At 46.5% G+C, this 26356-nt stretch overlaps 1 protein-coding gene across 4 annotated transcripts in view; it reads right to left on the bottom strand.

Annotated features, from left to right (window-relative positions):
• The window catches only part of LOC123766562 (nuclear factor interleukin-3-regulated protein), a 72200-nt gene that overhangs the window by 3100 nt on the left and 42744 nt on the right, over window positions 1-26356 (bottom strand). Inside the window, exon 1 of one of the 4 annotated variants that reach the window (XM_069308404.1) lies at window positions 7766-7921. The exons of 1 other annotated variant lie outside the window; for it this stretch is intronic. Coding sequence is in view for 1 of the 3 variants with exons in the window: in XM_045755813.2 (XP_045611769.1) it covers window positions 6769-6793 (25 nt within the window). In the remaining 2 variants the exon portion in view is untranslated. Of the gene's footprint in view, window positions 1-1679; window positions 2267-6768; window positions 7547-7765; window positions 7922-26356 lie in introns of those variants that run through there. 2 more of the 4 variants (XM_045755813.2, XM_069308405.1) reach the window with 2 other exon arrangements.

The raw sequence follows: 26356 nt of genomic DNA, 5'->3' as shown, positions 1-26356 counted from the left end.
CTAGTAAAGAATGGGAGAAGAGAGTAGATGGAAGTCGAAGTGAAACTTGAATAAAGATCTCCAGAAGACCGAGTGAGACAAATCTATATGAAAAAAATGGAAATGTTTGGGTACAAGTTGGTGTTCCGGTCCTCCTGGCTGGGGGGAGGGGTTGGGGAGGGGTTTGTGGGGATGGGTTAGTGGGGGTTGGTGGGGGGTGGAGTGCCGGACGCCGACCTCAAGAGAGAGGCCCCTCGCGGGGTGGCTAGGCTGGGCCCGTCAGTTCTAGCACTGCATACGTAACTGCATTGCTGCTGCTGCTGCTGCTGTGCTTCCGATGTACTGCAGTGCGGTACTGGTCATGCTGTTGTTGTACTTGACTGATGTGCTTCTGATGCACTACATTGTGCTTACGCACTGTATTTGTTGTACTGTACACACACATACATACACACACATGTATATATGTTCCTAACGCTATTTGCCTAGTGAGCAAAATACCGCCAAAAGCGGTCAAGGAAGGGTCAAATTGAGTTCATATTGTGTATCGAGCCCCATCCTTCATTGCTCAGCATCTCTTGTTTGAGCGCTTCAGATACTGTAACCCTATTTAGGAACACCCCTGTCTGTGGAATTACAGTTTCTTAAACATTATTTCACGGCTATATTTGAGTGGGTGTTACACTGGATAAGGGGGAAAAAAAAGAGTAATTAAAATATCACAGTAGGACTGTTAGCTCAGGAACATGCAGAGAGCTATTGCTAGGCTGTTGCTTGAGGAAGCGGTAGGTAGGGGGGGGGGGGTAACAACCAGCCAACCAAGCACACAAAAAACTGACGCAAAATATGGTTGACTGTCCATCGTGGTGCTCCACTTTGTCTTTATCTTTCAATGGGGTTAAGTATGAGCCTCTGGCACACGCTGAAACATTCTGGTTGTCGCTGTGAGTGACGTAAGAGCGTACTCACACATAAACACACCTCACATCACCCTGCCTCCCCCACCACTCCCCACTAGGGTACGAATGCGTGTTCGGATCGCTGGTGGACGCGGCAGTTACCTGCACCCGCCCCGACACTCTGTTTGGGTACGAATTGGGTCCAGATTTTTTTTTTATTTTTTTGCTTGGGAGAGTTCAAATATATTTATAGCCAGAGCCTCGTGTGGTGTTCCCGGGCAGTGGGAGGGACGGCGTGGAACGTTTGGAAACTGTACTGAAGATGTGGAATGAGGGCAAATGAATGCACCAGGGCAGAGAGGGGTAGATAAGATTGAAGTCAGCGCCTCACCACGACCTCTCGCACACATACCTACGGACACGGGGCTATGGCAACCTCCATCAACCTGATAAAGACCTTTTGTGCCCTCTGTAATGCTTTTTGCGCTACCGCTCACAGGATGAGTATGGGGTGCACAATAAACTAGCCGCCTCCGGCGGCAACAATAAAAAATCCATCAACCTATTCAACATATACTGACAAAAGAGGTTAAGAGTCAACACCTGTCAAATAACCCCCTCCCCCCCCCCCTTCACTGACCTCCATTTGGTAACTAGGAGATAAAATACACATCCAAACACCGGATTTTACATGAATGACATCTGATTTATAATTAGAAAATTAAAAGAATTCTCGCACTAAGTTTTCTAATTTTTTTTTCTAGGAATCGCGTCCGTGTGACCGAAGCCAGTAACACTCACGTCAGGAGACCGGGTGCGTGTGCCTGGCTTGTGTGTGAGAGAGGAGCGAGAGGTGCACACACACACAGTACAACTGCTTCCTTCCCGTAGTGGCGTCCGCAGCGACTATTGGACCGCTCGTGTACTAACAACCCCCATCCTCCACCTCCACCACCACTACCACTGCTTTTGCTGTCCAACTGCGGAATTTTGGTGCGGTGCCAACTCAAAAGATGGGGTAGGATGAGCCTGGCATAGTGTGGCAGCTCCCCTCTCCTCCCTGTGTGACGGCTCGGGACACCACCTGCCCTCCCCACCTCGCAAATGGGACAAATAAAACAGATGAACAATGAAATACAAGTTGAAACGCCCGCCAGCGAAGACAAACGGATCAATCAGGACGAAGTGTTGTGGAAAATCCAGCGCAACGGGGGTGATGCAACGCCAGTGTCCGAGGGCGTGCGCTCGGCCCTGGCTTCCACCTCCGCACGCACGCAAAACAAACTATCACACACAAATATCCCCCCATAACCATCTGTCACATCACAGTACATATCTCGGCCCAACCTTTAGTCCTATATTTATAAACGTGTTTTGAATTCTGCAATCCGAACGAAAAATGTTAATTCAAGATGAACAAATAAGTCCCTTGAACTACAAACTTAATGATGCTGGAGCAAGGACGTCGCCCGAGTGAGGTTATTCTGAGGTGTGTGAGAGGTTGCTATGGTTACGAGAGTCTGAGGCGGCGGCCTGGTCACGTGACTCGCCCACCAGGTCAACGCTATACAAAAACAACCTTATATAGCGCTTTAGGCTTCTGTGACAAGAATATATTCTGTGGCTCTTGCCTTTACAATCAAAATATGGCTCGCGTGGATCATTTGTGTATTTTTGGAGCACCTTATTTGGGTTAAAATCCTACAGTAGTGGTGTCAAGGAAGGTGATTTCAGCAAGAGTCAAAACTGTTGCTACTGCAGCAGGATGGGTGTTGTGGAGACTCGGTGGAAGGATGGATAGAGATAGGAAAACGCAATGAAGGATGGGGCCGTGTGTGTAGGCTTCGAGCGTTGCGAAGGATGGGGTTATGGTGTGCAGGATAAGACGCAGTTCTGAAGAATACTGCTAGGGTGTGTAGACTTGGATGGCTTTAAGACAGATGAGGTAAAGCTGGATGCTTGGAAGATAGACTTACCATCTAGGACTCAGCAGCCTTGGGATAGGGAGGCAGGAACGCTACCACAGGGTTTATACAATCTTTAGTTGTTGTTCCAAGTAGCACAGGCTACGGTGAGCCCGCATCCTTTAGTTGTACTTGCAACGTTAGTATATATAACTCTCGTACTCTCTCTTAACTGTGTTTTCCTAATGTCTCACATCTAAGTAACATTGAGCATCTCTCGCCTCTCCCTGTCACAAATTCTATCGCGCCGAAGACGCAGTCAATACGCACGAGTCCGGACGGCGCAGGGAAGGTTGGGGTGAGGGGGTAACAGCATCCTTGCCTTACATAACTGGCCGGAATGATCGGTCATGTAACCCTGCACGTTCATACCAAGCCTGTTAGCCTGTTGCAAGCACCCGAATGGGAACACTTGGAGAAATGGGTATAAGATGATCTCCTTGTAACATTTTTCTCACCTATCTCCTCTCCCATTCTCTCCTCCCCCACCCCTGCCTCCTGTTTCGCCTTGCCGTCTATCTCCTGGCAGCCTTGGAGACAAGGGAAGCAATCTTAAACAGCCTTTGTAAAAATTCAACTTCCCCCAGACGTAAGGCAGAGAGAGATGGTGCTACGGATCGAGAATATCTCAAAAGGGTCCCCCTCCTACCTGTGTGAGAGAGATCACGTGATCCCTGCATGTAGTTCTGATGTAACACTTACGTAACCTCTGCCAATAAGTTCCTGCTTGCCACACGGGCATTATAGCTGGAGAGGTGCCGATAAAGCACATAAACACACTTGCATTCCTTCACAGCTTTAAGCACCACAAAGAAGTCTTACGCATCTCTATGAGCTCTATTTCTGCGTGTCCGTGTTGTCAAGAACAGCGGTACATAAGCCTCTGGTCTGTGAAGCTCGCTACTGTTAAGCTTGACCAGTGTTCTGATCGATTCATATTCTCGCGAGATGAGTTAACTTTGCTAATTGTAACATAAGCGCAACATTTTGAATAGACTGGCAAGAAAATGTAAACACACTTTATAGTAGCTTCACAAAATATTGTTTTACCAAGTAAAAATAGTTTCCCGCCTCATACGTGTAGCCTATTGCAGGAATAGTCGCAGAAACGCGTGAATCAAGATTGCGCCTCTTCACCTAGGACAGAAAAAAGAAATCACCCAATCCGAGCTCATTCGTCTAATAAGACATGTTCAAGGAGTTCACTGCATACAGATAATACATGGGTGGCAGTATATTATACAGTATAGCCTGCACGTGAGTGGATTATATTAAGAATCATAAATAGATGACAGAATGGGTCGAATAACACGCTATTAAATTCAACACAAATCTTATCAATTATGACGCTATCGAATTTATACAATTCTGGATTTTAAATTTATATTATACAATTTACTCACTACTTTTAATATAAAACATGACTCAATCACATTATAATGTCGTCTGTTTATGATTCTTAATCTAATCTATATATATAAAATAGGAACGCAGGGCGTAACATTCCGACCCCCCCCGTCCGACACGCGTTGTTACATAAGGATTCTTGCAACAAGACCGTTAGTGGTGTATGTTTAGATGGCGGAGGACACCTTGTGAAGGGGACACGTGCTCACGTGTCCGGCAGGCCGCATACACAATCAACAATCAGGTACCCAGAACCTTCCAGACTCTTCCAGCATTCACCCTCACTCGTCAGCAAGAAGTTTATTTATGCAGCGATTACATGTACGCGCCTCGCAGTTGGAGAAGGGATAGGGAGAGGGAGGGGGATGGTGGTTAGGAGGGAGTGGGAGGGATGTGACCAAGGCGGTGGCTATGAGACGTGTGAACGAAGACTTCTGGAAATGGCGGGGGCAACGGGGATGATGACGTAACAGTCTGCAGCGCGAGGCCGGCGATGCCACAACCCTGGGAGGTTTTATCGTACAGGAGGGCGGGCGGCGGCTATGGCTGGTGCTAGGAGCTGCTGGGTGCTGAGTAACCCGACTACGAATTAGTTATTTTTAGGCTACCTCGGTCCCTGAAGCGACTGAGCGAGCCCCTCACGCCGACCTCTTGGTGTGAAATGGCCTTTTTGGTCAGTAAATTGCGATGAGTTAGCACTGTTTGCCCAAGCTGAGCAAAGCGTTGCTCACGACCTGCCTCCACATACAACAGTTGAAGTAGGACGGCCCGACATTGATTTTTATGGTCTGTTTACCTCATGCTAGTCGCCGAGGGAATCATATCTCGTCCACGTTGTTTACACACACACACGCGCAGGCACAGGTGATGCCCGGGTGCTTAACACCGTTCAAGAGATTTGAACATCAATTACATAATTATACCAGAATATCTATCGACTGGTGATGGCTCCTTGCTCACGTCAGCCCAAGCAGCCTTGACACTAGTCTAAGGAGGGGGATGGGGGGGCGTCTGTTGCTTCACCACCCTCAACCAGTGGCACCCTGGCATGGCCCTCATATGTGGCCATGACTTTTAAACCACGACCCAGTTTTTCAAGATGGTTGAGTAAGTATCGTATCTTATCTACTGAACGAACGCTCCACACACACCCGTCGGAAAGCGCTTGTAAATAACACAAAAACTTACAATATTACAACTGAAATATCAAGATAGCAGCATCCTGACCGTATAACTCCATAACTCTAAACATTAATATATTACTGCTAAGACACAAGGCAAGGGAGAAGCTTTCTGGAGATTATTACGTCTATTCGACGCAGCCTCGCCGAAAATAGCACCATACGTGAGAATTATCTTGTACCTCATATGACTTCCTGACGTCAAGAAGCACGATATCTACACCCGGTTATCAAAATATTAGATTACGTATAATAATGTCGTGTATTTCAATGATACAATGATATATTTACGGAAGAGGTTTAGACTAGACTTGTTTTAGAACAGATCAAATGAATCTTGTCAATTGTCGCCCAAATTACATGAGGAGTTTGTTGGTGTTGGCGGGCCTGCCAGAGCACTGTATCACTCCACCACAGGAGTGGGATACTGTGTATCTCATGTGTCCTGGAGCTATTTTCTGTGCATCGCAATAATAAGTATTGAGGGTTGCTAGGCTTCGTACGCTTTTGGTTAGGTAAGGAGGTTGGGTTTTATACGGAGTGGCAAATGAGGAGAAGATACTGGTTGATGAAATATCTTTCTTATTTGATGAGTGATGATACCCGCGCACATTCAACCTTTCACGCCACGCCAGTGTGTGGATTAGCACCAGCTAATCCAAGTGGATTAGCACTAGCTAATCCACACTCGCTCGTGTGCTGGATGGTTTATGACGAGTGGTAACCTCACTCAAACACCTGACTGCCTTTACACGCACTCAAGCACCGGCTTTCCAAACACACACTCACACTCAAGCACTGGCTCACTATCTACACTCAAACACCGGGTCCCACAGCGATACTCACACTTGACAATATATATTCAAACACTGACGTTCAAGTACTCAAACCTCTCGCTAAAGCATGATGGATGCCCATTCACTCTGGCTCAAGCACTAACCCACGTTGGCTTGCGTCATGAATCCCGGTACATGAAGCAACACTGCGTCAGCCTCGACGCAACACACGTAAATACCCATAGCAATATCGCGCCTGTACAAGCACGCATGAAAATATACATCCACTTTTCCTGCCATCTGATATTTTCCAAGTACTGTATCAAGTTAACAGTGAACACGTTTTAATTGAAAAAATAAATCACTTGAGTTTTCAAGAGATTTATGCTAGTGAATTTATGTTAATATGTTACTAAAATGATGATATTTACAGAGATTCTAAGCGCCGTAAGTCAAAATTAATTATAATAAATAACATTAGGCTTTTGAATAAAAGTTTTCGAATGAGAGGGACCAGTGCCATTGCAAATTCAATGTTCCCTAGTCGACACGTGACACTTACTGCTTCTGTGCATTATTGCTGTCATGGTGAGACAAATTGTCCGATCTTCGAGGCGGAGAATGTCTTGAGTTATTCCTTGGGATTTTAACAGCCTTGCGGTAGAATATTAGTCCATCAGCTGGTGCGGAGATTAGTCAGTGCATTGATATCAAGAGTTCTCTCCTTGTCCCACTGCCTTATCGGTGTCTTCGGGCGCGGTTATATCACCAGTAGTAATCACCAAGTCATCAAGGACCTCACACCATCACCCACGAAGTAGTGCTGGCAAATTTGCAATCACCCGAAACACCGTCGACGTATAGCGGAGTTTACAACACCTCTGTGTGTGATGGGGTTTACATCACCACTGGCCGCGTGTAGAGTAGCCTCCGCCAGAAGGAGACCCGTGTGGGGGGTGTGGAGCTCCTGCAGGAAGCGATCCTAAAGCACGTCCACTCAGTGCGACAGCTGGCGAAGGACTGTCACGGCAGCAGCGTGGGACGGATGGCTTTCTCCAATGACAGTCTCCGAGCACTGTCAGGCACTTCAACACTGGCAAGTTGTTAACAGACATTCACAGCTTGCCGACGTCAGTGAAAAATCCACCGAGAGAGGTTTCGACGAGGTTTTCCAACCTCGTGAATGCCCCCTCCGATGGTTTCCAAAAGAGGTTTGATGAGTGACGGTGGGGCTGTGTTTTCAAGATCGCGTCTGGTGCATGACCCTGGCCAACAATGCCGACGACGAAATCAAGTTCAGCAGCAGTCGTGCGTAGAGCAGGTGCCGCTTTCTCTTCCTCCTCCTCCTCCTCCTGCTATTGTGGATGGCGTGTGCTGCTTCTACAGCTTCTGCCCTCCGCCAGCAGAGCTTCCAACCTACAACACACACTCTGCTTTCGACTGGCACTTTCCAAACGACAGACGATAACACTTCATTTACAAACAAAACAATTATAACACCGAATTTAAACAAAATTTAAATGCTGCTACACTATAAACTGAGTGAAGCCTCAACTTACCAACTATAGAAAATATTATGAAGACAGAGCTTCAATAAAGAGCTCCGTTTTGAAGACAAAGTTCCACAGGGGTATTCTGTGAGCTATCACAGCACAAGTTGTATCACCCAGAGGTTTAGGCGAGGAACTGACTGCCCAGAAGATATGTTTGTATATAGTACTATCCTCCTCCCGGCACGATAAGCCCCGCCCCCTCGCCCCAACGGCCAATAGACGGCAAAGGTGTAGAGGGAGGCGGAGCCAGGCGTGACGTCGCGGGCCTTACGTCATCAACAAGGTGACGTCACTATGTTCCCGGGACGACAAGGTTGTGTAATACTGACGCTCAGCTTGACAGCCTCTACCTCTGTATACAAATACTCCCCGCGGCTTATTGCAACCATTGTCTGCGGCGTGACATATGCAAATGGCTCAGCATTGGCTTCGGAGACCCCCTTGCCCCATCTGTATGACCTTCAGGGGGGCGGAAGGGGAAGAAAAGGAGAGAGGGAGTTAATGATGCTCGGTGCGGGGCCCCTGGCGGGGATGTTCCCCTGGCCACAGTTGCTACGCTGCCCGGGCCCGCCACCACACTCCACCACTGGTTTCCCAGAAGTTTTTTACGTAACAATTCCGGCGGAGCTCTTATTATAGACACCGGACGCCGCTTTGCCTGCCCCGGAAGCTGATAAGAGCTGCTTGATCTTCGTGTGGTCCCCTGTTTACACTGTTTGTTTAATGTGTTGATAGTATACTCGGTGAGAATTAAGGGGTTTCGATATTGGGTCAGCAGGGTGCAAGGCTGGTATTATGCTCACTCACACTCATCAGTCAAATCATCTCAAGATAACCCCAAACGTGTTGTAAATACTGGAAGGTCGAGAGAGCTAATGATCGGTGAGCGGGTGGAAATAGCCTAAACTACTCTATCCCTTTGAGATGAATTTTATTGTGTCAATAAACGTATTTGAACTATCTAGTAGGGTGTAGGTGTTTGTTTATTGTTGTGTGGCTCATATTTGCGAGCACCGAGGGAGCCGGTCGGCCGAGCGGACAGCACGCTGGACTTGTGATCCTGTGGTCCCGGGTTCGATCCCGGGCGCCGGCGAGAAACAATGGGCAAAGTTTCTTTCACCCTATGCTCCTGTTACCTAGCAGTAAAATAGGTACCTGGGTGTTAGTCAGCTGTCACGGGCTGCTTCCTGGGGGTGGAGGCCTGGTCGAGGACCGGGCCGCGGGGACACTAAAGCCCCGAAAGCATCTCAAGATAACCTCAAGATAACCTATAACCCTTTCAACTCTATCTCAACTCAGTTGACATAGAAATGGTCAACAGCTTGCTTTATTTCTATACATTTTTTTTAAGGCATTAACTCCTCGACTTTTTCTTGCTACAGCCTTAGGTCACTGCTGGAGTACTACCTCCCTATACCCCCCCTCGAGTACCACTTACCTAACCCCTCGAGTACCACCTACCTACCCTCTCGAGTACCAGGCTCCCGAGTACCTGTCCTCTACACTCCCGCGACAACAATATAGACGGACTTCTCTCGCTTTCCTTCCTATGGGTATACCCCCTCTACACCCCCCCCCCCCTCGCCCTAGTCTGGCTAGTTACTAGGGTACAGGTGCCCGGTGGTCTATATATATATATATATATATATATATATATATATATATATATATATATATATATATATATATATATATATATATATATATATATATATATATATGTGTGTGTGTGTGTGTATATCACGAAAATAAACACGTGATTAAGAATGTGACAATGTCAGACCACGGAGGAAAATGAAACAGGAATTTCCTTAAGTACTTTCGTATATTAAATACATCTTCAGAAGGAATGAAGATGTATTCATTCCTTCTGAAGATGTATTTAATATACGAAAGTACTTAAGGAAATTCCTGTTTCATTTTCCTCCGTGGTCTGACATTGTCATATATATATATATATATATATATATATATATATATATATATATATATATATATATATATATATATATATATATATATATATATATATATATATGTATGTCTAGGTCTGTCTGCCATCTATATCTATCTCTATATCTATTTATATATTCGTCTATCCATGTATATCTAAATATCTATCCGAGACAGAACAAATGAGCAGAGATGTCTGCTGGAGGGCGTGGAGCTGGGTGTCTGCTGGAGCGGGTGTAAGCAGCGATGTCTGCGGGTGGTGACCTTGGAGGTGTAGGGAACACACCGAAGGGTGGTGACGATGGTGGCTCACAGGTGTTGCATCACTCTTCCGGGGCTCAGGAGAGGGAGAGTAGTGAGCACGGGGGGGGGGGGGGGGTAGGAGTAGTGGGCAGGGGGGGGGGGGGAGTAATGGGCAAGGGGTAGGAGTAGTGGGCAGGGAGGAGTCGTTGGAAATAGGAGTTAATGAGCTCCGAAGCACCAGGAAGCTGTTTATAACAATAACAACAGTTGATTGGCAAGTTTTCATGCCTGTAAACTGTTTAATAAATGTAACCAAAGCCGTCAAAGATTGGGGAAAGATGTACACGATCGTAAGTGCTTGCGTAACTGCTTCGTGAATCTGGCCCCTGGTTTTAAAACCTTTTATATCCAGGGGGCATGAATACTATAAAATCCAGGGGGCAGGATAAAGGGGTTTGTTGCCCCTTTGACATCAATGAATGGAGGGTTAATCTACTGATCTCCAGGGCGCAGGAGAAGAAGGGGAAAGGGGAATCAGGGGAAAGGGGGATCAGGGGAAAGCACCAAGCCATTACGACTATATAGCACTGGGAAGGGGTCAGGATAAGGATTTGGGATGGGAAGTGGGGAAGGAATTGTGCCCAACCACTTGGATGGTCGGGGATTGAACGCCGACCTGCATGAAGGGAGACAGATTTCTGCGTGTAACTACACACAGAAATCACAATTGCGTGATGCATCAAATGAACAAATCCACAAGGGCCGTAACAAGGATTCGAACCTGCGTCGTAGCTCAGTCGATTCAGGCAGCGTCTGGGACGCTCTCGGACGCAGGTTCGAATCCTCGTCACGGCCCTTGAGGATTTGTTCAGGTAGTAACTCTTTGACCCCTTTGACCTCCGGCCGTCAAGCTTGACAGCGGCGCACTGGGCGCTGCAGTCACCGGCCCCACAATGCACCTGCGCAGCTCTGAGTCACTGCGCATCGCTTTCCCGGAAGTGAAAGTGACCTGCAGGAAAGGAGCTGAGATTTCTCTTACGCAATGCACCCGGTTGATGAACTTTCGTTATATAAATAAAGCAATGTGAGATGTGCGCGGCAAGTTTCAGCCCCGCTCCTGTGCCAGGTAAGTCCACTACGGGCTCACCATAGCCCGTGCTACTTGCCCCGCTCCTGTGCCAGGTAAGTCCACTACGGGCTCACCATAGCCCGTGCTACTTGCCCCGCTCCTGTGCCAGGTAAGTTACGGGCTCACCATAGCCCGTGCTACTTGCCCCGCTCCTGTGCCAGGTAAGTCCACTACGGGCTCACCATAGCCCGTGCTACTTGCCCCGCTCCTGTGCCAGGTAAGTCCACTACGGGCTCACCATAGCCCGTGCTACTTGCCCCGCTCCTGTGCCAGGTAAGTCCACTACGGGCTCACCATAGCCCGTGCTACTTGCCCCGCTATTGTGCCAGGTAAGTCCACTACGGGCTCACCATAGCCCGTGCTACTTGCCCCGCTCCTGTGCCAGGTAAGTCCACTACGGGCTCACCATAGCCCGTGCTACTTGGAACTTTTAGTTCCCAGTAGCTGAGTCTTAAACAGGTGCGCGGCACAGTCAATGTAGCCAGCTAATGTACCGTCGTTAAATGGGTGTATTGTACGGTGTCTATGTCTGTCTGTCTACGTCTGTCTGTCTGGCTGTGTCTATATATGGGCTGTCAGATAGTTTTGTATGTCTTTAGACCACAACATTACTTAATAACCCCCCCCCCCAGCCATCCCAACTAACATCAAATCACTACCAATGGTGTAAATATCATCCCCACCAAACTACCTGTACACCATCCCCACCATTACTACTACCACCATTATCACCACCACCACAATTCTCACCACCATCCCCCCTGTACCTACTATCACAGCTACTAACATGTCTATTAAACTTAACATCAATATGTATAATTCCACGTGTATGAGTTAAGACATGACAAGAAAGTTAATGATTGTGTCTCATCGACGTTTTCGCTTGTAGCTTTCAACCTTAACAATGGTAATTTGTTCTGTATAAAATGTGTCATTTAAAGATGCAGCGGCTTGACGCTCAGCTGACGGCTTCCGCGTCGACGTCCGCCAGGAGTGACGTGCGTAGCTTCCCGTCGTCCGGTGGCGTATGGTGGCGTAAATCTCCACTCGAATCCCGTCAGTCTGAGGTTTTGTCCGGTCCGCTCTGGTCGGTAAATGCTGGTGTCCGGCCTGGTGCAGAGAGGGAGGGAGGGAGGGAGAGAGAGGGAGAGGGTGAGAGAGACAGAGAGAGAGGAGTCCTGGTCAGAGACCGGGCCGTGGGGACGTTGATCCTCGAAACCATCGCAGGGTAATCGAAAGGTAAGGGAGAGAGAGAGAGAGAGGAAGGGGTGAGAGTGGACAATGTTAGAAGCAGGAGAGAGAGAGAGAGAGAGAGAGAGAGAGAGAGAGAGAGAGAGAGAGAGAGAGAGAGAGAGAGAGAGAGAGAGAGAGAGAGAGAGAGAGAGAAAGAGAGAGAGAGAGAGAGAGAGAGAGAGAGAGAGAGAGAGAGAGAGAGAGAGAGAGAGAGAGAGAGAGAGAGAGAGAGAGAGAGAGAGAGAGAGAGCGAGAGAGACAGGAGGAGGGGAAATGTGATAGAGAGAGGAGAAGAGGAAGGAGAGTGAATCATCCACCGGGAGATGTGAGAGAAAGGGAAGAGGAGGAGGAGGAGAGGAGTAGGAGAGTGAATCTTCCGGCGGAAGCCACCTTTGGCTGGAAAAATGTCTTCCGTTCAAGCTCCAGTGACGAAAATAGAGGCTCCGACGGCAGCCCCTGAGCGCTGACATTCGTCACCGCCGCCATTAATATTTCTCTACTTGCTCGGTGTTCCATCCGGTCAGCCACCAGCTCTGGGGCCAGATTCACGAAGCAGTTACGCAAGCACTTACGAACGTGTACATCTTTCCTCAATCTTTGACGGCTTTGGTTACATTTATTAAACAGTTTACAAGCATGAAAACTTGCCAATCAACTGTTGTTATTGTTATAAACAGCCTCCTGGTGCTTCGGAGCTCATTAACTGTTTAATAATTGTAAACAAAGCCGCCAAAGATTGAGAAAAGATGTACAGGTTTGTAAGTGCTTGCGTAAGTACTTTCATGAATCTGGCTCCTGGCTGTCTCCGACCTCTTAACTCTCTTGATCGATGGATTACGCTTCGTTAACTGGTTTGTTCACACGGATGAGTTTGTTCACAAATAACAGCAAACAACCATAACACAACAATAACAGCAACTAGGTGACGTCTTCTCACAGACATAGTACCGTAGCCTAATAACCCTCACTTGTGAATTTGTGAAATTTATGTGAAAATTTTTACATAACTTACATAAAAGTGCGAAAGATGGTTTAAATTCTTGACATAAATTTCACATATACACAAGTGTGGCGTTTTAATCCTAAAATAACAAATTGCAGCGTGAACAATAACAACAATGACAGCATGAACAATAACATTGACAGCATGAACAATAACATTGACAGCATGAACAATAACATTGACAGCATGAACAATAACATTGACAGCATGAACAATAACAACATTGACAGCATGAACAATAATATTGACAGCATGAACAATAACAACATTGACAGCATGAACAATAATATTGACAGCATGAACAATAACAACATTGACAGCATGAACAATAACATTGACAGCATGAACAATAACATTGACAGCATGAACAATAACAACATTGACAGCATGAACAATAACAACATTGACAGCATGAACAATAACAACATTGACAGCATGAACAATAACATTGACAGCATGAACAATAACAACATTGACAGCATGAACAATAACAACATTGACAGCATGAACAATAACATTGACAGCATGAACAATAACAACATTGACAGCATGAACAATAACATTGACAGCATGAACAATAACATTGACAGCATGAACAATAACAACATTGACAGCATGAACAATAACATTGACAGCATGAACAATAACAACATTGACAGCATGAACAATAACAACAATCACAGCATGAACAATAACAACAATCACAGCATGAACAATAACAACATTGACAGCATGAACAATAACAACAATCACAGCATGAACAATAACAACAATCACAGCATGAACAATAACAACAATCACAGCATGAACAATAACAACAATCACAGCATGAACAATAACAACAATCACAGCATGAACAATAACAACAATCACAGCATGAACAATAACAACAATCACAGCATGAACAATAACAACTTTGACAGCATGAACAATAACAACATTGACAGCATGAACAATAACAACAATCACAGCATGAACAATAACAACAATCACAGCATGAACAATAACAACATTGACAGCATGAACAATAACAACAATCACAGCATGAACAATAACAACAATCACAGCATGAACAATAACAACAATCACAGCATGAACAATAACAACAATCACAGCATGAACAATAACAACAATCACAGCATGAACAATAACAACATTGACAGCATGAACAATAACAACATTGACAGCATGAACAATAACAACAATCACAGCATGAACAATAACAACAATCACAGCATGAACAATAACAACAATCACAGCATGAACAATAACCACATACATCAACAACAACAACAACAACAACACAGCATCAAGGGGGCCATCTTGTGAATGCTCTGTGATTGTGAGTGACAGGGATGTGACGTCACAGGGTCACTGCAGTGCCAGTTATCCTGGCACTAACAGGATGTGCGTCACGAACAAGTGGCAGTGAATTGTGCTCTCATTCCAACCTTTCAGATTCCCTTTATTTCCTTCCTTTTCTCACACCACAGACGCTTCATTCATTCCTCTTACTTCCCCTTCTTTCAATCATATCATTCCCCCTTTGTCACTTTTCTAACTCATTTTCTCTCTCATGTTCAGTGCACACTATCTCTTCTCTCTCTCAATTATCATTCTTCGTTCTGTCACTCTCATTCTTCCAAGCTCCAAGAACGTGGCACTTGGGGTCTCTCCTGAGGCCACTTGGCTGTGAAGGGCCAAAGGTGATTCTTGAGCTATTTCTCCTAACATATAACGAGGCTGTTAAGCACAAACGAGACTGTTGGGTCCTCTGGAGACGTTCCTTCTGTGCCCAATGGTCTTGCCAAAGGCCACTCGATATCAAGGTTTTCTTGGAAATATTCCTGGAACGCGTCTTTCTAGAGATCATCTAGTATAGAATTGTTTTTTGTAATTAGTGATCTGAGTTCTTCAAGAGGCCATTCAGGTTAATCTCTGGAATTTGCCAAGCGACATTCAGAGGCATTCCAATATAAGAGTTGTGTTTTATGCTATAAGGAAACTGTAGTATATACTTAATGTCGTTACTTAATGATTTTAAGTGCTACTTAAGCAATTTAGTCGCTAATGGTTATTCTCAAGACTGTGATTGCCTATTTGAATCGATGATGATTTGGTCTTTTTCAAGAGAAGGCACTAAGGCATTACGACTATAGAGCATGTGGGAAATATAAGGGTTTAGGATAGGGTGGACGACACGCATAGTGCCCAACCACTTGGACTGTCGAGTTACAACGATGGTGAGTTGCTTTTGGGCGGATATGTTGGTATACAACAGCCTTTGAATCTGCCGGAGGACACTAGGGGCCCCTGTACCATATGTTATGGAAGCCCTGGTTCAAGATTCACGCAGCAGTTACGCAAATACTTACGAACCTGTACATCTTTTCTCAATCTTTGGCGGCTTTGTTTACAATTATTAAACAGTTAATGAGCTCCGAAGCACCAGGAGGCTGTTTATAACAATAACAACAGTTGATTGGCAAGTTTTCATGCTTGTAAACTGTTTAATAAATGTAACCAAAGCCGTAAAAGATTGAGGAAAGATGTACATGTTCGTAAGTGCTTGCGTAACTACTTAGTGAATCTGGCCCCTGTGCCCATACACTGCCTTTCTGAAGCAATTCTTTGACTATATCAATAACATCTAAGTCTTATTATTACCAATTTACCCATACAATCATGTATAATCATGCCCCATACCATTTCTCTCTCTCTCTCTCTCTCTCTCTCTCTCTCTCTCTCTCTCTCTCTCTCTCTCTCTCTCTCTCTCTCTCTCTCTCTCTCTCTCTCTCTCTCTCTCTCTCTCTCTCGCTCTGAACTAAGTTCACTTTAGTTTTTAGAGCGAAGTGACAAAGGTACATTTACTCTTTCCCAAAATATAGGCAAAAACAGTCTGTTATTCGCAGGAAACTTTACAGATATACCTTTAGTGGGTGCCTGGGCAGCTGGGGTGGGGGTGTGGGATCTAAATATAGCGTGTCCACAATGGTGTCGCCAGCTGGAGTCAACACGTTTTAATTTTTGTTTTAGATTTCAATGGAATTGATAAACGGGATTTATATATTTTTTTCTCAGGAAATCAGAGCTTCAACCATTAAAGGGAGATTTAAGTTGTCCATCTGGTATCACCCTTTACTCCCCCCCCCCAACACACACACTCACAGAGTTCTACTCCCACTCACACTCACACTTCCACACACACACTCACACACTCACACTCCCACCCCCACAAAGCCTTACCTCCCCCCCACACACACACACGACTGTCAATCATCACAAAGCCTAAATTGTAGGTGCAGAGAATAATTCAATTTCCTTTACTAATAATAAATATGAGGAGAAAGCACACAGCCAGTACGACTATAGTGCGGTTACCTTTACTAGTGATCATAAATTATTACCATACTTATGTTCCACCTGAAAAATTAACTAGGCAGGTCTTAGCTGAGAGTGAGGGAGAGAGAGAGAGAGAGAGAGAGAGAGAGAGAGAGAGAGAGAGAGAGAGAGAGAGAGAGAGAGAGAGAGAGAGAGAGAGAGAGAGAGAGAGAGAGAGAGAGAGAGAGAGAGAGAGAGAGAGAGAGAGAGAGAGAGAGAGAGAGAGAGAGAGAGATCGTCGACCAGGCCCCCAAAGATTTCCCGCATGAACACTTTCTTTCGCGTTCCACTTGTTCCGGCAGGTTGGGTCCCACCCACTTCTCTGGTATGTCATTTTCTCTCTCTCTCGCTTCGTGCAGGTCGGCGTTCAATCCCCGACTGTCCAAGTTGCTGGGTACCATACCTTTTCCCCCGTCCCATCCCAAATTCTTATCCTGGCACGTTCCCAGTGTCGTAATGGCTTGGTGCTTTCCCCCTGATAGTCCCCTTCTCTCTCTCTCTCTCTCTCTCTCTCTCTCTCTCTCTCTCTCTCTCTCTCTCTCTCTCTCTCTTCAACACCACTTCTGAATGGTGGTGTTAGATATCTGACTTCTTGGAATAAAAATTATATATTTTGAGCACCAAAGATGCGTAGTAAATCTAGCATATCCCGGAGCATATCCCCATAGCATATCCCGGGGAGCATATCCCTCCAAAAATGGTATTTGTGGAAACGAATATCACTTCCTGAACGCGTAAGAGGCAGCGAGTATCATCATCACACCTCAGGCATCCCGTGTAAGTTCAATGACATAAACTATTGTACGAGATCAACCACAGTTGTTGTATGATTTAGCTGCAGCTGCGCTCAATTATCCGGACTTGCGCTCAAATATCCGAACTTGCGCTCAGATATCCGAACTTGCGCTCAGATATCCGAACTTGCGCTCAGATATCCGAACTTGCGCTCAAATATCCGAACATGCGCTCAGATATCCGAACTTGCGCTCAGATATCCGAACTTGCGCTCAAATATCCGAACTTGCGCTCAGATATCCGGAAATGTGCGAGTAATCAGAATTGTCAAAACGAGTAACATATGAATGTAAGGTAACTAAATTTACTGAACGAGTGGACTAGAGATTTCCCTCGATTGACCATATCAAAATATGTGTTTAGTCAAGTTGTTTATTATGCGAGCCATACCGCTTCCTGTGAGTGGTAGTTAACTTGATACCCCTCCTGTGAGTGGTAGTTAACTTGATACCCCTCCTGTGAGTGGTAGTTAACTCGATACCCCTCCTGTGAGTGGTAGTTAACTTGATACCCCTCCTGTGAGTGGTAGTTAACTTGATACCCTTCCTGTGAGTGGTAGTTGACTTGATACCCCTCCTGTGAGTGGTAGTTAACTTGATACCCTTCCTGTGAGTGGTAGTTGACTTGATACCCCTCCTGTGAGTGGTAGTTAACTTGATACCCCTCCTGTGAGTGGTAGTTAACTCGATACCCCTCCTGTGAGTGGTAGTTAACTCGATACCCCTCCTGTGAGTGGTAGTTGACTTGATACCCCTCCTGTAAGTGGTAGTTAACTCGATACCCCTCCTGTGAGTGGTAGTTAACTCGGTACCCCTCATGTGAGTGGTAGTTAACTCGATACCCCTCCTGTGAGTGGTAGTTGACTCGATACCCCTCCTGTGAGTGGTAGTTGACTTGATACCCCTCCTGTGAGTGGTAGTTAACTCGATACCCTTCCTGTGAGTGGTAGTTAACTCGATACCCCTCCTGTGAGTGGTAGTTAACTCGATACCCCTCCTGTGAGTGGTAGTTAACTCGATACCCCTCCTGTGAGTGGTAGTTAACTTGATACCCCTCCTGTGAGTGGCAGTTAACTCGATACCCCTCCTGTGAGTGGTAGTTGACTCGATACCCCTCCTGTGAGTGGCAGTTAACTCGATACCCCTCCTGTGAGTGGTAGTTAACTCAATACCCCTCCTGTGAGTGGCAGTTAACTCGATACCCCTCCTGTGAGTGGTAGTTGACTCGATACCCCTCCTGTGAGTGGTAGTTAACTCGATACCCCTCCTGTGAGTGGTAGTTAACTCGATACCCCTCCTGTGAGTGGTAGTTAACTCGATACCCCTCCTGTGAGTGGTAGTTAACTCGGTACCCCTCCTGTGAGTGGTAGTTAACTCGATACCCCTCCTGTGAGTGGTAGTTAACTCGGTACCCCTCCTGTGAGTGGTAGTTAACTCGATACCCCTCCTGTGAGTGGTAGTTAACTCGATACCCCTCCTGTGAGTGGTAGTTAACTTGATACCCCTCCTGTGAGTGGTAGTTAACTCAATACCCCTCCTGTGAGTGGTAGTTAACTTGATACCCCTCCTGTGAGTGGTAGTTAACTCAATACCCCTCCTGTGAGTGGTAGTTAACTCAATACCCCTCCTGTGAGTGGTAGTTAACTCGATACCCCTCCTGTGAGTGGTAGTTAACTCGATACCCCTCCTGTGAGTGGTAGTTAACTCGGTACCCCTCCTGTGAGTGGTAGTTAACTCGATACCCCTCCTGTGAGTGGTAGTTAACTTGATACCCCTCCTGTGAGTGGTAGTTAACTCAATACCCCTCCTGTGAGTGGTAGTTAACTTGATACCCCTCCTGTGAGTGGTAGTTGACTTGATACCCCTCCTGTGAGTGGTAGTTAACTCGATACCCCTCCTGTGAGTGGTAGTTAACTCGATACCCCTCCTGTGAGTGGTAGTTAACTCGATACCCCTCCTGTGAGTGGTAGTTAACTCGATACCCCTCCTGTGAGTGGTAGTTAACTCGATACCCCTCCTGTGAGTGGTATTATATTTTTTCCATAGATTGATACAGGAACAGATGACTTCTGACTCCTGTTAACAAGCTTTCCCGTCTCGAAGCTCATGGTAAACTTCAGCCTACTAGTTTCCCCCTGGAACACGACCAGGGAATAAGCTATGAACCAGGTACCCTGATTTCTGCTGGGTTAACAAGGGGGCCGAACAGTTAATAAGGATTGGGGGGCCGAGTCAATCCTCCCTGGCCAAGACTCGAACCCAGACGGTTCGAGAGAGGGGTGTGTTGACACTATGTAACCCATAGTCTGGGAGAGCTGCATCAACGTTGACGTGCCTATTAATATTGATGACAAAATGGCCTTAACGTTAGCAGGTAACTATGGATATGTAACAGCCCTCGCACGAAGCATGGATAAGAGGTGATGTAGCAATCTCTTCATGCTGGAAAGTGTTTATCTGACCTGATTGCTATGCTGGAGTGTATCCATTTTAATGCAGGACTTTGTATGTGTTATATATGTGTATGTATACATGTGTTGTTAAATATGACCGAAAAAGTAAGATTAATAATTCTAACACGAATTTTCTCAATATTTCTTATGTTTCTTTTTTACTGTCGATGGTAATTGAAAAAATCAATTCTCCAAAATTCATTTTTATTTCTAGTCTGACGCGACGCTTGAACGCGTTTCGTAATAACTTATTACATTTTCAAAGACTTTATGTATACATGTTTGTATACATGCATGATCATCGTCAGCCTGCCTAGTCTATGTATAACAACAAAATTGCATTGTTTGTAGTCAGGCCTATTGTATTTAATACTTGTTTTATTATCGTCTACGGTAGAATATGCTCATTTACTCATCAGTTTGTGTTTGTTAAACGCAGCTCTAGCTCCTGGGCCCCGCCTCTTTAGAATGAATTCGCTTGTAGGATGACAACTGCCTCAAGAATTTATCTGTGATTCAGAATACTGTGTTGGATTCCATTTGATGGTTCGTCTCCCAGCGTGTTCCGGGGCCAGATTCACGAAGTAGTTACGCAAGCACTTACGAACATACGAACATAATGCTCCAGGGTGATATAGATTACGCACCGTATCCTTAATGAACTCATATATACAAACATCATCTGAGCCTCCAAATTTCATATAGAAGAGTTAAAGCTATTGTACTGAGAGAGAGAGAGAGAGAGAGAGAGAGAGAGAGAGAGAGAGAGAGAGAGAGAGAGAGAGAGAGAGACAGAGAGGCAGAGAGAGAGAGCGTAAGCAATCAACCATATATTTTCAGATCAAACTTTACATCAATAACTATTGATATTCCTCACTCTCAACATATGTGTTATCTTAGTAAAAAAAAAAAGTGCGGCCTGCTACTCTGGCTTCACCCCATTTTCTGTTACAACAACAATCTTTATTATTAATTGGCAATAATAAACCATTTTCCATCGTAGTGACCCATTTTCTTTGAGGTTCACGATTCATTTTCAATAAGGATTAAGAGCGCGACCTATTTAACTCATTGAAAATGAAGTAAAACTGCATTACAGGGATTAAAAATTGGTGCCTTTGATGGCGGGTAGCCTACTTCAGGGGTCCCCAAATTTTATTGCATTAACGACCCCCAAACGTGCCTGGTTGGGCAGGTGTGGGCGTGCTATGTGCTTGGTTGCAGGTGTAGGCGTGCTATGTGCTTGGTTGCAGGTGTAGGCGTGCTGTGTGTTTGGTTGGGCAGGTGTAGGCGTGCTGTGTGCTTGGTTGGGCAGGTGTAGGCGTGCTGTGTGCTTGGTTGGGCAGGTGTAGGCGTGCTGTGTGCTTGGTTGGGCAGGTGTAGGCGTGCTGTGTGCCTGGTTGGGCAGGTGTAGGCGTGCTGTGTGCTTGGTTGCAGGTGTAGGCGTGCTGTGTGCTTGGTTGGGCAGGTGTAGGCGTGCTGTGTGCTTGGTTGGGCAGGTGTAGGCGTGCTGTGTGCTTGGTTGGGCAGGTGTAGGCGTGCTGTGTGCTTGGTTGGGCAGGTGTAGGCGTGCTCTATGCTTGGCCTTTGGTGCTCCGAGTGTTGAAGATGATTCCCCTAAATAATGTGTGTAAAGCGCGTTCATGCCACGATGTACACGTTCGTAAGTGCTTGCGTAACTGCTTCGTGAATCTGGCCCCAGGTTCGTAAGTGCTTGCGTAACTGCTTCGTAAATCTGTGCGCAGGTTACAGCAAGAACAAGCACAAATCACAATGCGCTGAACAGCACTACCTCCTTGTAACAAGCCAGTCCCTTGATTATACCAAAACGTACAAAATACAACGTGTTAAACTAACCAGAAACGTACACCATCCAAACCACCTAACCTAACCTAACCAACGCCATAGAAAACGAGGTTATTTGTGAATGTTTACCTTTCATAGTACGTTGCAATTTGCACGTTGGGGGGAGACTATAAGGCAGGAAATGCTGCGAACGGGTTCAGAGGATTGGACTGCTTCAACTGTTAAGCCAGTTACAAGTGACAGTCAGAGAGCCAAAGTGTTCAACCAGGCTGTTTGTGGAGGCTTGTTATGACTTATTAAGAGGAGCCCCGGGGAGAAGTTGGAAGGTGTTTTTATTATTTTTATTTTCTACCACAGACGTGGCCAGACATTTACAATGCTAACCAGCATATATACATTTTCTTCTGTCCTCCATGGACAGGGTTAGAGATCAGTTAAACATATAGTTCAGGGGTTTATTGAACAATCAACCACAGAAGGTGATTCAGAAGAGGGAAAGTGTGACTTCCCAAGAGGGTGTAAGGGGGGGGGGATAAAAGTGGAAGAGGGGGTGAGAGGATAAAGAGAGGTTAAAGAGAGGGTGGAGAATCGGATGAGAAAGGGCATAAAAGGGTGAGAGCTGAGAGAGAAAGTGCTAGTGTGAAAGGTAAGAAGCGTTTGAAATGAACCTGAGGATAACAGGAAGCAAGAGGGGGGGGGATGAAGGCGTGATAAAGGAGGGAAGTGGAGAGAGAGAGAGAGAGAGAGAGAGAGAGAGAGAGAGAGAGAGAGAGAGAGAGAGAGAGAGAGAGAGAGAGAGAGAGAGAGAGAGAGAGAGAGAGAGAGAGGATCAAACGTGCCTATTGTGTAAATATGATTCAGCTTAAGACCGGATCGTTTTCCGGCGGTGTTGTTGAAGGTGTCGGTGAGAGAGAGAGCTTGTGTGTGTGTTACTGTAGACGCGCCTGTATCTGTCCCGTGTGAGGGCTTGCATGGGGGGTGCATTAGCTCCTGGACCCTGCCTTTCAGTCAATGCAATATGGGAGCCGGTCGGCCGAGCGGACAGCACACTGGACTAGTGATCCTGTGGTCCTGGGTTCGATCCCAGGCCCCGGCGAGAAACAATGGGCAGAGTTTCTTTCACCCTATGCCCCTGTTACCTAGCAGTAAAATAGGTACCTGGGTGTTAGTCAGCTGTCACGGGCTGCTTCCTGGGGGTGGAGGCCTGGTCGAGGACCGGGCCGCGGGGACACTAAAGCCCCGAAATCATCTCAAGATAACCGGAATATATCTAGATTGCGAACCCTTTTCCAACTCCACTACCTACTGGGTCACTCTTGCCCCATAACCCTTCACCGAAGAAGTATTTTCGCATAAATTTTGTCGGTGACAGGAAGCCTGTGTATATATTATACTTTAAGCTTGTCTCGAAGTCACCCTTTTCCCCCTCAAGGTGGAACTACTGACCCTCTCCAGGGTCAGTAGTTCATTTGCAACCCCAATGCAGTTATGCAATTGCTCAATACCTATCGTAGTATGTTCACTCACAGCATGAGCGACACTGCCCAATAAACTCTGCCTACGGAACATTAATATACTGTGGGGCGGTCGTTAGGTCACAGTAGTGCATAATAACGCTTTGTCCGTTACAAAGGGCATTGGGTAACAACCTCATTGCCAGATATCAGTCGGTTGCGCTGGCACCCAATCACCTCCTCTGGCGGGTGGCTTTCAAACAGCTTCCCTCTCCGTGATTGGTCGAGAAGGGTGTTACGTCATCAACCTGTTTGTCGTTGGAGGATTAGCTAAAGACTTGATATACGTTATGAGTAACTGTTTGCCGTTAAGTAGGATTGAATGATGTAATTCATATCTGTCTTCGATGATTTAAGAAGGTTTGAATTATATTCCTTTTCGGTAATCTACAGGAATGTGACATCATTAAGTTTCGCTTCGGTGATTGGAGGAAGTATGACGTCACCATTTTTCTCGCTATGCTATTGGCTGACCCATATCACCTGGTCCAGTATGGTGAAGTATCTGTGATATGACAGATACTTTGCTTCTAAATACTATCTTTCACTACACTATCTTTGTTCACTATCTTTCACATTTCCGGTCGCGGACAACGGATATATTTAGTTTTGGAAAAGTTTTTAAAAAACATTATTTGTCTAGTCAGAAAAATAGGTCAGCTAAAACGAATAGGTCTTTTTACTTTGTAAATTTGTATTCGTGTTAGTATGAACCAACATTTACGTACGGTCACATGTATGTCCTCTGTGCGTGTACGTGTTTGTATATGCATGTGTTTATGTACGTATCTGTATATGGCTACACATCCTTGAACAGCCAACCACTGAAATTGAAATAAGTTTATTGAGATAAAATACACACAAAGGGATGAGGTAGCTCAAGCTATTCTCACCCCGTTCAGTACATCGTGTTAATACATACATAGACACACAAGCCAACCACTTGGGCTGGACGGTAGAGCGACGGTCTCGTTTCACGCAGGTCGGCGTTCAATCCCCGACCGTCCACAAGTGGTTGGGCACTGTTTCCTTTCCTCCCGTTCCATCCCAAATCCTTATCCTGATCCCTTCCCAGTGCTATAGAGTCGTAATGGCTTGGCGCTTTCCCCCCTGATAATTCCCATTCCTTGTATTCGCTGCACCGCACAATGCCCGCGAAGATATGCGTAATTAATTACAAAATACAGTTACACGACTAAATAACGACTTTAGCATGTTCCACTGTATATTTTATGAATAAAATTGTATTATTATTAGGTTTACGCAATTTGATCTCACCTAAAGCTGAGGAATTGTTCCAGGGAACACGTTTGGTACATGAGTCGAGCAGTGTTATATTAAGGCTGAACGAGGGGGGGGGGTGTATCAGGGGGGTGGGGGCGAGGGAGAAGGGTCTTCTTGGGAGAGGGGGGAGAGGGAGAGGGAGAGGGGGGAGGATAGTGCGCATATCGGCGTTCACGTGTCTAGGAAACGTGACTAGAGAGGTTCCGAGCGCGGCCGCCAGAGCGCGCCGGTTAGTAGGCGGCTGGCGGCGCTATATCGATTACATTCCCATTAAGTTATCCTCCCACAATACGCGCTTCTTTCTACCTTACGTAAACCGCTTCCCTCCCCAAATAACCCTCTTCCCTGGCACTAGCCACCCGCTTGAGCGCCCCCAGGCATAAACCACTCTCAGGACAGACTAATAAAGGTTACATATTCCATTATGTAAGCCGGAGTTATGTAACCGCATTCGATTAAGGCCTAAACACAAAAATTAATTCACCTACGGAAAGCGACACCAATTTCCCACCCCTTCCTTTGTTTTTCCTCCTCCTCGGCGGGGCCTTTAGCCGAATATTTATAAACGCCAAGTAAATAATAGTGACAATGAGTTACGTTAATATAAATAAATCGAACCCCCGCCCCGAGCGGTGTTGCCATATGGCCGGTGCAAGGATTAGGAGAAATGTGTTGAGGGCGTTGTGTAAGTGCTCGGAGTGAGTTGTGGCGGCGTCTGGCACCCACGCCATGACTACACACTCACTTATATACTATATACAATCACACGAAATATATATATAGAGTGACGGTGAATTATGCGATTAACCCTAGACACAACGAGAAATTTGTTGAGCTTTACTATCAACACACGAGACTTCTTGCACCTTAACATCACTCCGCGGGGCCCCGGGGAACCTTGGTTTGTCCTGACATCACTCCGCGGGGCCCCGGGAGAGCCTTGGTTTGTCCTGACATCACTCCGCGGGCCCCGGGGAGCCTTGGTTTGTCCTAACATCACTCCGCGGGGCCCCGGGGAGCCTTGGTTTGTCCTAACATCACTCCGCGGGCCCCGGGGAGCCTTGGTTTGTCCTAACATCACTCCGCGGGGCCCCGGGGAGCCTTGGTTTGTCCTAACATCACTCCGCGGGCCCCGGGGAGCCTTGGTTTGTCCTGACATCACTCCGCGGGCCCCGGGGAGCCTTGGTTTGTCCTAACATCACTCCGCGGGGCCCCGGGGAGCCTTGGTTTGTCCTAACATCACTCCGCGGGCCCCGGGGAGCCTTGGTTTGTCCTAACATCACTCCGCGGGCCCCGGGGAGCCTTGGTTTGTCCTGACATCACTCCGCGGGCCCCGGGGAGCCTTGGTTTGTCCTAACATCACTCCGCGGGCCCCGGGGAGCCTTGGTTTGTCCTGACATCACTCCGCGGGCCCCGGGGAGCCTTGGTTTGTCCTGACATCACTCCGCGGGCCCCGGGGAGCCTTGGTTTGTCCTAACATCACTCCGCGGGGCCCGGAGAGCCTTGGTTTGTCCTAACATCACTCCGCGGGCCCCGGGGAGCCTTGGTTTGTCCATTCTCTCTCTCTCTCTCTCTCTCTCTTTCTCTCTCTCTCTCTCTCTCTCTCTGTCTCTCTCTCTCTCTCTCTCTCTCTCTCTCTCTCTCTCTCTCTCTCTCTCTCTCTCTCTCTCTCTCTCTCTCTCTCTCTCTCTCTCTCTCTCTCTCTACACCTGCGCACACACAAGACGTACGCCAAGCGCCGGAGCCTCGCAGCGGCGTCTCCTCTACAAGCGTCAGGAATGTGTCTACTGTAGAGTAGGGTGGG

Source organism: Procambarus clarkii, chromosome 62 (genome assembly GCF_040958095.1).
Source record: "Procambarus clarkii isolate CNS0578487 chromosome 62, FALCON_Pclarkii_2.0, whole genome shotgun sequence".
Taxonomy (NCBI): Eukaryota; Metazoa; Arthropoda; class Malacostraca; order Decapoda; family Cambaridae; genus Procambarus; species Procambarus clarkii.
The sequence above is the reverse complement of the archived record's forward strand: the minus strand, read 5'-3'. Positions and strand labels throughout refer to the sequence as shown.